Source organism: Perna viridis, chromosome 1 (genome assembly GCF_037379345.1).
Source record: "Perna viridis isolate PV_CMFRI_1.1 ecotype Kerala chromosome 1, ASM3737934v1, whole genome shotgun sequence".
Classification (NCBI taxonomy): Eukaryota; Metazoa; Mollusca; class Bivalvia; order Mytilida; family Mytilidae; genus Perna; species Perna viridis.
Genome location: NC_142445.1, coordinates 7,432,384 through 7,446,149, shown reverse-complemented (window position 1 = coordinate 7,446,149; position 13,766 = coordinate 7,432,384). Strand labels below are relative to the sequence as shown.

General features: G+C 32.1%; 1 protein-coding gene across 1 annotated transcript; it reads right to left on the bottom strand.

The window, feature by feature from the left end:
• Window positions 1-208: 208 nt before the first annotated feature.
• LOC148627045 (uncharacterized) lies at window positions 209-2,411 on the bottom strand. Its single transcript, XM_088566283.1, has 2 exons — window positions 2,278-2,411; window positions 209-1,666 (listed from the first exon to the last, which is right to left on the bottom strand). The coding sequence occupies exon 2, from the start codon at window positions 1,664-1,666 to the stop codon at window positions 929-931; it is 738 nt and encodes a 245-aa protein (XP_088422409.1). The 5' UTR covers window positions 2,278-2,411; the 3' UTR covers window positions 209-928.
• Between the last annotated feature and the right edge of the window lie 11,355 nt (window positions 2,412-13,766).

Below are 13,766 nucleotides of genomic sequence, written 5' to 3'. Positions count from 1 at the left end.
TTGTATGCGCATTAAGAAATGGTAGTGTCGGGCCTTATTTTTTACACCTGTTAGTTCAATTTTCATTTAATATTGTAAGTTCATATTCTTCGTTCTGAAAGAGCCAATTTTGTTTATGCTAGCTTAATCATTGATGTTTCTCTTCCCATTTGTTTCAAAATATAACTAGGGTCATGACACATATTGAAATTTAATACCATAATGTAAATATATTGCAGTAATTTATTTATTCAGTGATCAAGCAAATTCAATTTTATAACAACACAAAACCACACATAAATGATGAAAAGCTATAATAATATAATAAATTTTGCGTTTACAATATGACACATAAAAGCATGGATTATACAAAAACTGAAGAGTCAATGTTATACTCAAGATGATGTTTCTCTATCTTGATATCACCGCAAAAATTGTATAGTGATAGAAAACACCATTAAGAATAGAATCGAGAAACTTAAACAAAACATTTGGTTTTCTTTCTGTGTGCATTTTTATATGGGGAGAGCAGTCCTCTGGGTGTTTTTATATGCGATGAGCAGTCCTCTATATGTTTTTATATGGGAGGAGCAGTCCTCTGGGTGTTTTTATATGCGATGAGCAGTCCTCTAGATGTTTTTATATGTGATTGTATTATGATAATTGATTTTTGTTTGCACTTTCTTGTTTTTTTTTATCTTGTTAATATTTTTAGTCAGGTCAAATTGTTTACTTTACCCAAAGAAAATCTATAACTGACGAATTTATGTTTCTTTTCAAAGATGATGATGGATAAAATACGAATAAACATGCATGTATACAAGTGTAAATCTAACAATAACTAAATAGCGTTTGGTTATAAATAATAAAGTTCCTTTTAGTATAAGTGCAACACTAAAATTGAGAGAGAAATGTCAATATAATTTTGCAAGACTTTAAGTCATTTGTCCTAGTAGCATTTGATTTCCTGTTCTATTCCAAAACGGAAATGACACTCGCCTTCCATATCAATAAAGACGACATTTCCATCTTTTTTGACTCCTTTGATGTTTTTGTCTGCCAGTATAACCTCAGCGATATCTCCTGTAACAAACATTACAAGTTTACTTCTATCCTCCCTGTCGTAGATTGAAACATTAACCTTTCCCGAAACAACAACCGACGTAGAGAAAATAAAACTTCTTTGCTTTTCCTTAATTTGTAGTTCAGCTGTAAGGGCCGATTTTCCTGGAACAGCAAGACTTCCTTCAGTTGCCCATGTCAATGTTTTCTCATCGGTAGATTCGATAGCATTTTCAACAGAAAATCCTTTTTCGAATCCTACAGATGCTTCTGCTACATCGCCTGGGGCAGCTAGGGTTAAGCCAATATTTAAACCTTTGCTACATCCTTTCGTAAGCGAACTAGTGCATGTTGCCACTGTCTGTCGCTCCACTTTAAGTGAATGATTTTGAGTGGTACTGCAATTATTGCGGAAAACCGATTTAAAAATTGTCCTTGAACTTGGGATGTCTTGACTAATAGGAGTATAGTTCGGCTTTCGTGGTTTATAGTTTACATGAGACCAGTTGATATCCAGATAGGCTTTTTCCAACTCTAACTTGGACTTCGATCTAGTTTTAAGATATGCATCCCATGCCCACTTTTGGACAGTTTCTTCAAGGTCTATTATATTTCTTTTTGCCATCTGCAATTCGTTAGAAATAGTAATGAATGCAATTCTTAAATGTGCTTTTCAATTTTAAAAATGTACAACAATGGCTTTTGCAAAAAAAAAACCTGACAGCCTTGTATTGAAAAGAAAATTTGACTGTTTATAAAGTATTAAGTAAGAAAAGGTGTTTTAAAACTAAACTAAGCAATGCCAATATATGTAACAATAATGAACCTCGGTGTTTTTAATTTCATTTTTAAAAGATGATAACAAAATCCATGAGTAGTTTTCATTGAAAAGTCGTTTCCTTTTAGAATAGGCATACAAAAATAAAAAGGTGAATTTCCAGTTGAAATCATTAATATGTTAACTGTTACCAGACGGACATTGAAAAAAAATGTTTGCAATTTAATTTGATCTTTCTTCTATGTTTTCAGGTACCTTGCTTATAAACAGGCAACATTTTAATATTTATTAAACAGTTTTGCACTTAAAAAATGTTTATTGCAAGACGTACGGTAACGGCATCTAGATTTCAAAACTGAAAAATGTTTATTTTACAATGTTCTTCTGCAAAAACAGACTGAACCAAACTTAGTTACTATAAATGATATATTATTAAAATTACGTTATTATATACTTACTGTAATATGTTTTAACTCTCCAATCCTGTAGAGTTGTGGAAGGTGTAGATGGTGAAGTGGTGTCGCCTTTTATATTCTTTTCTGAAAGTTCCTTGGTTATTCAAAAATAATCGTGCTGCAAAACACACATTACTACCATTGTTTTTTTTTCTTTTTTTTTATTTCAAAAGTTCCAAAAAGTTGAAATACCCGTATACTAATTTAGAATTATTTTGGGCAAGGGATTTATACTGAGATAAGTTCCTAAAATTACACTCAAATGTCCAAGTAAAAAGATAACATTACACTTGCTATATTTAAAACTTTTTATATATTTTTTTTTCGATTGATAATATTTCAATTCAAGTTTCGGAAACGATTTTTCAAAAGTTCATTCTATATAAGTATACGCATGTATTGTTATAATCAATAGCTTTTAAAACCCGCTGTTGATAGATTATGTATGTTCAACGTGTCATAGTTTTCCTTTCCTCTTTCGTCTACCCGGACTTGACTTTTTAAGAGCAATTCGGTCGGTGTTTCTAGAAAAGCAGAAGACGCTTAACCTACCCGCGCACCCGGTCCATGCTCCCAGTTTTTAGTGGAGTCCGAGTTGCTCATTTGCTTTTGTTACTTTGTATGTATTATTTTAGTTACTTTATGTTCTTTGTTGTGTATGTCTGTTTACCATGTCTGGTCTTTGTCCCTGGATAACATTCTTTTGATTACCGCTATGCCCTTGGTTCCCTTGATTACTCTTTTAAACGACAACTAAACGAAATATCTTTTCACCTCGAAATTATTATGCTTTTTCTGTTTTAAGATTAAAAAATGTAAATATAAAAAAAAACGAGAAAAAAGGTGACAATTTTTACCCGAAGAAAACAATTACTAAAGTAAGTTACATTCCAGATGATAAGTAACTACGACAGATGATTGTACCTGAAATAAATAACGATTATCCTTCCCATGTACGATGTTAATAAGTTTAGAATAGTAGTCCAAGAGGGTTTATAAGTCGCTAATATTATTTGCGACTTCTTCTACTCGTAATTTCAGTACTTTATATTCGCATATGATTTGTATAAATATATATATTACTACTCCACGTTATGCTGCAGATCTGTGTCGTGTTTACCGCCATAGCGTTATAGTTCTTGATTGATACGAGATAGAATGTACCTATTAAATATCATACACGTGTGTTCTACGTGTGTTTCTTATTTGTATGAGAACGAGAACATGAAATGATCGGTTAGCGTTGAACATTACCTAGTTTTCAGGCACAGAACCTCGTTACAAACCTATATAGGTCATATACATAATCAGGGTCCCGATATTTATAAATATGGATTGTCAGTTTTTTAATCTTGTTCCTGATCGGGTTCCTTGGTAAATATCATAAGCGATCCGAAATCACTAAAATGTACCTCTTTTAAAAATATGATACACCATGTCTTGTGGGTTTTTTGCTCGTACGGGAAGTTTACATTAAAAGATGAAATGATCGGTTAGCATCGAATTTATATAATATTACCCAGTTTTCGATTCAAACACAGGGGCTTGTTACAGTTGACTATAAAGGTCATATACATTAACATGTCCCCGATAGCCATTGCCAGTTGTTTAATCTGGTTCGTGGTGAACAGTTTTTTTTATTCAAACATTCAGGTCATCATGGTTACGAAAGAGTAATTATATCGAGGGAACCAAGATTCTGGCGGAAGTCGTCCGATTTTAGAGCATATCGCATTCGTGTCATTTCGGATGTTGAAAGTAAGCCAAAATCAGGGGCAAAGAATATTTGACTTCGAAGACTTCAGTCTTTGATTTTCTCATTTGTCTGCTTTGTTTTGTTGATAGAAGTTAGAAACATTCTTTGTTATTGTTGTCTCTGTTAATTGGTTCTTTTGTTTTTGTTTTCGTTGTTTTCAAACTTATTTTGGACTGTTATTTCTACTTGGGAATATATCTTTGTATTATGAAAAAAAAACCAATGGAAATACTCGAAAGGTTTGTTTTACTTAACAAACTGTAACATAACTTTGTTCATTTATATTCAGTTGCGCCTCCTCCCCCATTACAAAGATACATTACCTTTCTCCCTTTCTCCTGTTATAGTTTAAAACAGACATTCCATTGGCTGTTTTTTTTTCATGGTTTAACATCTCCTTATACACCAGTTATATACCTTGAACAATTGAAAGTGATTGTAATTTTTAAAATTCAAGGAAAGACAAATGTTACAGTTTTACACACATGACCAACACAATGCACATGATCACTCGTGCCAAGAACGCTTGAGGATTTAACTCGTGCGCGGAACAAGTTCTGACATTCGTTAAATCTAGGCGTTCTTCGGAACTCGTGATAATATTTTGGTTTTTCACTCGCTCCAATTTATTTTCCTATTGTTGATTATTTTCGGAGATTTTTATTTATTTTGCGCTTATAAAGCGGACAATATCACGCCAGACCACTGTAATTTCCTGTCAGATCGGTCAATCATCTGGCGAAAAAGGAAAAAAAAAACGCAGTTTTCGTGTCGTATGTTGTATTTCGAATTGAAAAGTGTTATAAACTACATCTGCATGTTTCTAGTTAATGTTGAGTGTAATACTCTTTTTTGTCGGAATGCGTCCAAAATAACTGTAATGTCTTTTGTTGTACGTGTCTGACTTGTACCAGTCTTGAAATAGTTCTTCTGTGTCCCTTTCTGATAGTAATCAATTTTGCGGCCATCGTCTCTTTGGTCACGGCACCAAAATGTCGTATTGAAATAAGCGATAGAGAGAAGCTGAGTTTTCGTGTCGAATGTTGTATTGCGAATTGAAAAGCTTAATAAACACCACATAATATAAACGTAGCAATACATGTAATTGACAAATAGATTGACAAGTAGACTGAAATTTTGCAAGCTCATGCATGTCATAGGACAACAAAATATAACAACGGACCCTACCATTTTTTGGTCTTTGCAAATTTGGTTAACTTGTTATAAATATTGAATCTTTAAATAGTCTACTTACAAAAAAGAATCATGCAGCCGATTTTGGAGTAGGATATTACATGAGAATGAGTTTGATTGTTAGTACCCAATCATTTACTCCAAATCTGAAGAGCAGGAGAGGACTTTTCTATTACTGATTTGTTTTATTATTATTATTATTTGAGGAGATGGACCAACATATGAATACTCAATTTTAAATAAACTTTCCATGCAAATACGGAAAGTAGTTTGGTAGGGATGCTAGTTACGGGTAACTCTTGTGGTTTCATCCGTGATAACAATTTTAAAAATTCGTCAGAAACTACAAAGCAGTAAGGTTAATGTTAAACATTATTGTCACAGTCAAGATGGGTAGTGTTCATTGTAGAATTAACAACAACATTATGGTTGAAGTTCTAATATGTCCAGTTAAACTTACAAAAATTGAAGTTGAGAGTCCATTGAAAAAATGATATTTTCTTCTGAGTCTTTATTCTTGCAATTCATTCATGCTGACAATGAAGTTTGTAAAAAAAGTTTCGACCGTTTCTGAATGGCCTGTAAGACCTTGTACTTACTTATGGAGGCATACATCCTTTTTCATATCTAAATACAGATTGATATGTAGGAATTTGAGTTTCTACATTTTGCCATAACAAATCTGTAATACCTCCTGTTTTTTTTTCCCACCTTTTCAGAGGAAATGGAATTTAAGAACAAAAGGACGTATTTTTTTTCCTGTGCTGATTGATTTTTATTTTTGATATTTGCTTTTTTTTCGGTTACTAGACAAAACCTGCTTTGAACAGAGAATTTGAACAAATTAATTTTTATTTTCACATTTTTGTGTGGAGATTTTATTCTTGAAAAAGTTTTAATTTAGAAACAGACTTGTTGTCGTTTTACTTTCACTTTTATCAATTTCAAACACGTATGCCAAAACAAAATTATAAGTATCCTGACGTCATTGATCATTTCGTTTGTGTAAATCGTTTTATATTACCTATCACTATTCTTATCCTTCATAGATATATTTTTAGCAGTTAAAAACCCTGATTTATTTTCAATGATTTTGATTTGGATGTGATCCCATCAAGTTTTGAAAAATTTTGCGCAAACGAAACTTAAAAAGTCAGTCTTTACATATCTATTTATCTCTTTTTGGTCATCTTATTACTTTCACTTTTCAAAATGTGTACAATGTTGTATACATTTTTAAGTAGCACTCTTTATGATATTCAGAATGAAGGTGATTCATGTATGTCAAAAACCCACTTAACTCACTTTTTTTCTTTTTTAGAATCAGTTACAGACCATATAACCAGTCATAGTTTTTCATTTGAGTGTTACGCTTTTGAGATAAATTTTATATACATTGTACTTTGTAAGAGTTATCATTCTTCTTGTTTGATTTGGTTGATTTTAGTGTGAGATAAATGTATGCTTTTCTGAAAAGTACAGACCTGAATACGAAAAGGACAACTGTCAAATAAAAATGTAGCATATGTAGATTAAAAAAGCATTGTTTGTTAGGTGGGGTTTCCTTCATCATGAATCACTTTATTATGGACAGTGTCTGAATTTTATATGGACTTGTACTTAAATATAAAGTAATATCTTTGAATCATATGAATTATATAAGAATATAAAGTAAGTGACTACTATATCTTTGAAAAGTAACGAATAAATCAGGTATGGATAAATCTATGATACAATCTCAAATTTCTTTCATTCTTAGAATTGACAAATAGGTTGGTTAGAGGACTGTGAAGTCTAACGAGGAATATAAAATGTTATCACACTTTTTCATCGCATTTGACAGTTCAATGAATTGCAAAGTTAACACAGAAACACAGCATTGGACAATTACACTGATAATGCAATACTTAAGTAGAAACAGTAACCATCGAGTGTATGATAGTGACTTTAGGCAAGAAAAAATGTAGACCAACAATTATATACGTACGATGAATCCTCCTTTTTTGTCATTTAAATTTCTGTTTTTAAGGTTTAGCTAAAGTCAATATCTACATGTAGAACATTCCTTGATGAAATTATTTCATTCATAGTTTTAATAATGCATTTAATTTAGCATTAAACATTGCTTAATTCATCTTAATGTGTATAAAACATACAAGCAAAAGTCCAACTTAGGAAAAAATGTTTCATAACTTCTATATAACATTAACAACAAAAATGTAAACAGCATATTTTAGAATAAATTTACAGCTGTCAAAAACCACATTTGAAGTAGAATTTATAAAACATTGTTTCTTAGTTTGACTTGTGCTTGTTTGTTTTATACATACAAAGATGCATTTATCAATGTTTCAGTGCTACATTTATTGTATTATTAAAACTGTGAATGAAAACATTTCATTAAGGAATGTCTTGGCTAGATATTGACCTTAATTCATACACTTTGTTTTGCAGGTTGTAATATTGATAACAATTTGATAGAGAATATATTGACATATTGCCATATATTGTTTTAATTATAGATTCAGGAACATTTATGGTATACCTGCTTTATATTGTCGTAGCCATGTAGACAGTTGTTTTCAATATCCTATATAAGCACTTAACTATTTAAAGTAAATTTCTTGTTTTTAAGTTTTCATTTTTTTATGAAAACGTTTGGTATATGTATTTGTTTTCCAAATGGATTATATTCTGCATTCCCTTTAACCACACAAAAACTGTATTTGAAGACTCATTTGTTTTCATTATTATTTTTTTTTATATCAAACAGCATTCGTTCAATATCACAAATGTATCTAACGGTATCTAACTCTTGAATGTTGAAATTTAAACTGTTATTTAAGATATCATTAAGAGCAATTAGAAAGAAAATTTTGTACAAGTCAGAATTTAACTTGTTTTTTAATAGGCATCAAATTATGAGAGTTAAAATAAATGTCAATAGTAAAAAAAATAGATTATGATAAAAATATTTGGTGACAGTGGTATTATTAAAATTAAGTGGAGTGAGGCATGTTAATATATCATAGGGTAAGTACGCAAAAAAAGACTTCTGAAAATCTTTAAAATCTAATATTACTCATTAAAAAAATCTCAATTAAACAAGTCTTTAAATATTCACTTTTTATGTACCGTGATATAGTATTTATGGTTTATTACGCTTTGAAATGAAAAGGGGGTTAGGAGTAATAATTTTATCTTTTTCCCAAAATACCAGAAGAATATATAATGTTGTATGGATAACGACTTTATGTTAGCGTTTGAAAAAAAACCATGCCATCTACCCAAAGAACTTGAGATAAGGGACACTATAGACACTATGAAGTTTCATATTTTGAAAACAAACGCAGTGTCCTCTCATTCCGTATAGTCAACTTTCCTTTCATCTATTGCAACATCTCAGCACCTGTGTATTGAGTTTTCATATCAGAAACTAGTGTTTTGCAAGAGGTGGCCAAACTACGCGGATTTTTTTTAACCATACTTGACGTAAGAATTGTGCTTCTTTGACAGGGTTATGTTGCACTTATCGATACAAAAAATGATGTATCCATCTTCACCATGAAAACAGATTTATTCTATGTGTCAATTTTTTCCTTTACTTTTCGTCTACCCCGTGCGCAATATTATATGAGCATGTCGACGGGTGTTTCTAGAAAATGCATAGGACACTTACCATACCGATGCACATGGTCCACCCCGCAGTTTTTTGTTTTTGTTTTTACTTTTTGTTTTTTTTTTTTTGGGGGGGGGGTTATATTGTTTTTGTTTATTGTTCGTTATCCTTGAATTACATTCTTTTGATTTCCATTCGAATCCTCTCTCACTTTCATACCCTCTCAAAAGATTGAAAAATTGTTTTGTTCATACAATTTAACGCAAGCTTTTGATTTATAAGTATATTGTTGCATTTAGTTATTAAATTAATTTACTTGGGGAGTGTGGTGATATACTTCTTATTGATATGTTTTAATTTAACACATTGAAAATTTTCAAAGGCCTTTTGGAAATAGCTGCGTAGTTCGATATTTAAAAAGACAAGATCTAAAAATAAGAACTAAAAATAAAATTTAAAACTATTCCACTTGTCACGTTTATAGAGTATTTCTAGTTTCGTATCTAAAAATGGATACAATTGTGTCAGGTGTAGATATGTTTGTTTTTATAGATTCAAAACTACACACTCTTATCATAAAAATTTTCAACATTTTGAAAACTATTTAACACAATTTTTGTATTCCATTTACGGTTTTTCAAAAGCCTTTTATGAGTTGGCGATAATTTAGTCTATTTCAAAAACAAAAGATGTTCAAACAAGTAAACAATGGTGAAGATGGTTTATTTTATGATGTTTCTGGATACCCCGCTGTAGACAATTATACCTCCGTCCCCCAAACACACACAAAACGAAGTCTGTATATGTTGTAAAATGTTTTAGTTCTACTGGACGCCTTAATCGTTCATTTTTATGTTGTTGACTGGTCATTTTATTAAAAACCATTTGATTAATATGATTAGTGCTTTTGTATTTAGAAACCACTGGATCCAGAACCCTGAAAGAAGACCCTAGGTCCCGAGGATTATACGAGCCCAGTTGAAACACTGATGCTTCATTCCTTGTATTACATTTGGTTAAAAACTTCTCCCTGCTAAAGTTGGCTTCCTTTTTCGATTTTTTTTATTTTAGTTTTTGAGAATTTCTGTTTATACAGTTTCGGATTTAAATCTGTCTATATGTGTGGTCGAATATTCCGTTTTATTATTGACGATGAGAAATTACTCCTTGAAACATTAGTACGAAATTCCGAAATTAGGAACAATAATATGTTTTGTATTTGGTAATTCTATTAACAACAATCTATATCTTAATATGAATAAGTTGTTCCCATCTAGTAGAAATAATAGCCTTTCTTGTAGCCTTTCAAATTGATTATATATAACTGTAAGCCAGATATGTAGCTGTTGTATAACTAAGTTTTTAGTGGAGTCCGAGTTGCTCATTTACTTTTGTTACTTTGTATGTATTATTTTAGTTGCTTTATGTTCTTTGTTGTGTATATCTGTTTTCCATGACTGGTCTTTGTCCCTGGATTACATTCTTTTGATTACCGCTATAACCTTGGTTCCCTTGATTACTCTCTCATAAACAATGGACAGAAGATTGTCCTCATGTGACAATGTAGAGTGAAAATGTTGGATCATATTATGCTATTTGTTTGTTTTATGATAGGGACCGGCAGTTGTTAGTTTTTGTCCTTGGCGAAGGCCATAATGCTGAAAAGTTTGGCTTATTTTCTTTATTTTTTTACGTTTAATTTATATCTTATTTTAAACTAGTGTTCACTTATTTATTATTCTTGTTTATGTTTAATTTGAGCCGCTCCACAACAAATATAATTCTTATTTGTCTATTTGTTATCTTTGTTCTCTGGATTTCCATTCGAATCCTGGTTCCCTTTATTACTCATTCAAAAGATCAAAGCTATTATATTTGACAATTGTTTTGTTCATACTAAAAATGTTAACACAAGGTTATAAATAATAGGATTGTGTTATTGTTGGGGAATACCTGACATGCATTTAGTTACTAAAATGATTTTCTTGGGGATTTGGAGAAATACTTCTAATTGATATGTTTTTGATTTAGCACATTCGGAATTTTTAAAGGCCTTTTGAAAATAGCAGCGTAGTTCGATATTTTAAAAGACAAGAACTAAAAATAAAACTGTTCATCTATTCCACTTGCCACGTTTAAAACAGCCCTAGTTTCGCATCTAAAAAATGTAGTTTTTTTTCTATTGTTACAATTGTGTCAGTTGTGAGGTATGTTTGTTTTATAGATTAAAAGCTATATAATATTATCAGAAAATTTTCAACATTTTGAAAACTATCCAACACAATATTCAAATCACATTTATAGGTTTTAAAAAGCCTTTTATGAGTTGGCGACAAATGTAGTCTATTTCAGAAACATAGAAAAGGAAATTGCAAGTAGCTTATGAATAATCAATGTCGTTTAAACTAGTAAATTATGGTGAAGATGGTTTAATTTTTGTTGTTTGAACTAAGTCGTTTCTGTATACCCCGCTCTAGAAAGTTATATCCCCCAAACACAAAAACGAAGTCGCTGTATATCTTTCAAAATATTTTAGTTCTACTGGACGCCATTATCGTTAATTTCTATGTTGTTGGATATTTTGATTAGTTAAAATTCGATTAATATGTAAGTGCTTTTGTATTTAGAAACCAATAGGCCCATAATACTAATGTAGTAGACCAGAGGTCCCAGATGGTAAACACTGATGCTTCATTTCTTGTATTGCACAAGGTGGAACTTCACGGTGCTCGATCTTTTTGAGTATTTCATTTCATACAATGCTGACACGGATTTAAATCTTCCTATATGTGGGATTCTATTATTGGCTATGACAGATTGGAAGAGTAATCAAGGGAACCAAGAGTCTAGTGGAAATCAAAACAATGTAATACAGGGATAAAGACCAGACATGAAAAACAGACACACAATAAAAACATAAAATACAAAATAAAATACATACAAAGTAACAAAAGTAAATGAGCAACTCGGACTCCACTTAAAATTGGGAGCATGGACCAGTTACACCGGTAGGGTAAGCATCCTCTGCTTTTCTAGAAACACCCACCGAGTTGCTCATAAAAAGGTCAGTCCGGTGTAGTCGAAAGAGGAAAGGAAAAATATGACATGTTTAACAAATCCGTTTTCATGGCACAGATGGATACACCGTAACGATCCACGAGTTCATGATGACGACCATAAAACTTTTGTAGTGATGACTTCAATCTTGTAGCAACATAACCCTGTTCCAGAGAAGCCTACTTGTTAGTAGTCTAGCGCGATACAAAGTGTCTGCATAGTTTCGGCAAGCTCTGGCATAACGTATGAGTTGTGATATGAACACTCCATACGCAGGTGCTGAAGAGATGTTGCCACGTACGAAAGGAAAGTTGACAATTCTGAATGAAAAGTCATCACGTTTGTCGTAAAGTTTGGTCAATAGTTTTCCCTTACCATCGATATCTAAGTGTAGATCAAGATATGAGGCCGACTTCACAGTGTCTGTAGTATATCCTTTATCTCAAGTTCTTTGGGATAGATGCGATGTATAAAATCCCGAAATTAGGATTGTTTAAAGATAATACGTCATCTATATAGCGGAAACTGAGATTGAAGGATCTACCCAAACGATATTCTTTCTTTCTGATCAGATCACCTATAAAGTCAGCCTCATAAGAGTGAAGGAATAGGTCAACAAGTAAAGGAGCACAATTTATTCCCATTGGAATGCCGACCGTTTGTTGAAAAACACGTTCACCACACTTGACAAATATGTTGTCGAATAAAAATTCCAGCATTTTGTAAACATCTTCCTCTGTATATTTGTAAGATGATTTGGAATTATTTCTTACAAAGTATGAGGAATTTCTACCAAGAACTATATATTTGTATCTAGATGTACCATCTTTTTTGGAAAAACAACGATGTATAATGTTTTTAAGTCGGGATTTTAACTAAGTATGGGGAGTAGAAGTATACAGTGTTGAAAAATCATAGGTTTCAATGCTATTATATTCAGATAATAGTTTTGAACTGATTGTCTCCAAAAGATCTTTCGTATGTTTCAGGATCCACATTGAATTAATACCACTACGGGAGTAACAAGTGTCGTGGTAGGACTATAGACCCTCTTTGACAGTTGTGAGTATAGAAGTTAAAAGTTTTGAAAGAGGTTTGGTGGTACATTTTGCACATCCAGCTATAAAACGTTGTTTGTATGGATTTTTGTGAAGTTTAGGAATCCAGTACATAGACGGTAAATCACAATCATCGCCCTTGGTAGAGAGACCAAAAGAGGATAGCACAGAATTATGGTTTTCCACAATCTCTTCTTTGGAGAGAGTGGTAGCAGTGTAGGTCCTATCACTGCTATTATTTTCTACGTCTACCTCTGATAATAAACATTGGATATAAAACGTCTTGCAGACAAAAACAATGTTGTTTTGGGCTTTGTCTGCAGGTACGACAACATATTTGACCTCGGGGTCTTTGAAAACTGATATAGCCTTGGCACTCATTGACCTACTTAAAACTTTCACTCGTTTCAAAATTAAAGACCTCACGACCTTTAACCACTCTGACAGAGAATCAATGTCTTCTTGTTCTCGGTTTGTCCATTTTTTTTGCATAGTCCTCGACGGCATCCATAAGAACTTTAAAGTTATAATTCCAATTTATGGAGCGTGGTTCACGGTACTTGGGACCTTTAGAAAGGATATTAAAGGAGATTCGTTTTCGATAATGGTTAAATTTCCCGTAACGACGTGACCAGAAGGACCATATTTGAATGGAGAGGTTTTGCAAGAACATTCAGGTGGTTTAGCCTTGAAGTCCTCAATCTCGAGGTTCTGCAATAGCCTTTCATAATTGAAAATTTTGGATGCGATGGGTGAAGTATAGGAATATGAAATAATTGGTATGGATTTGTCTTTGAAATATGGGGGA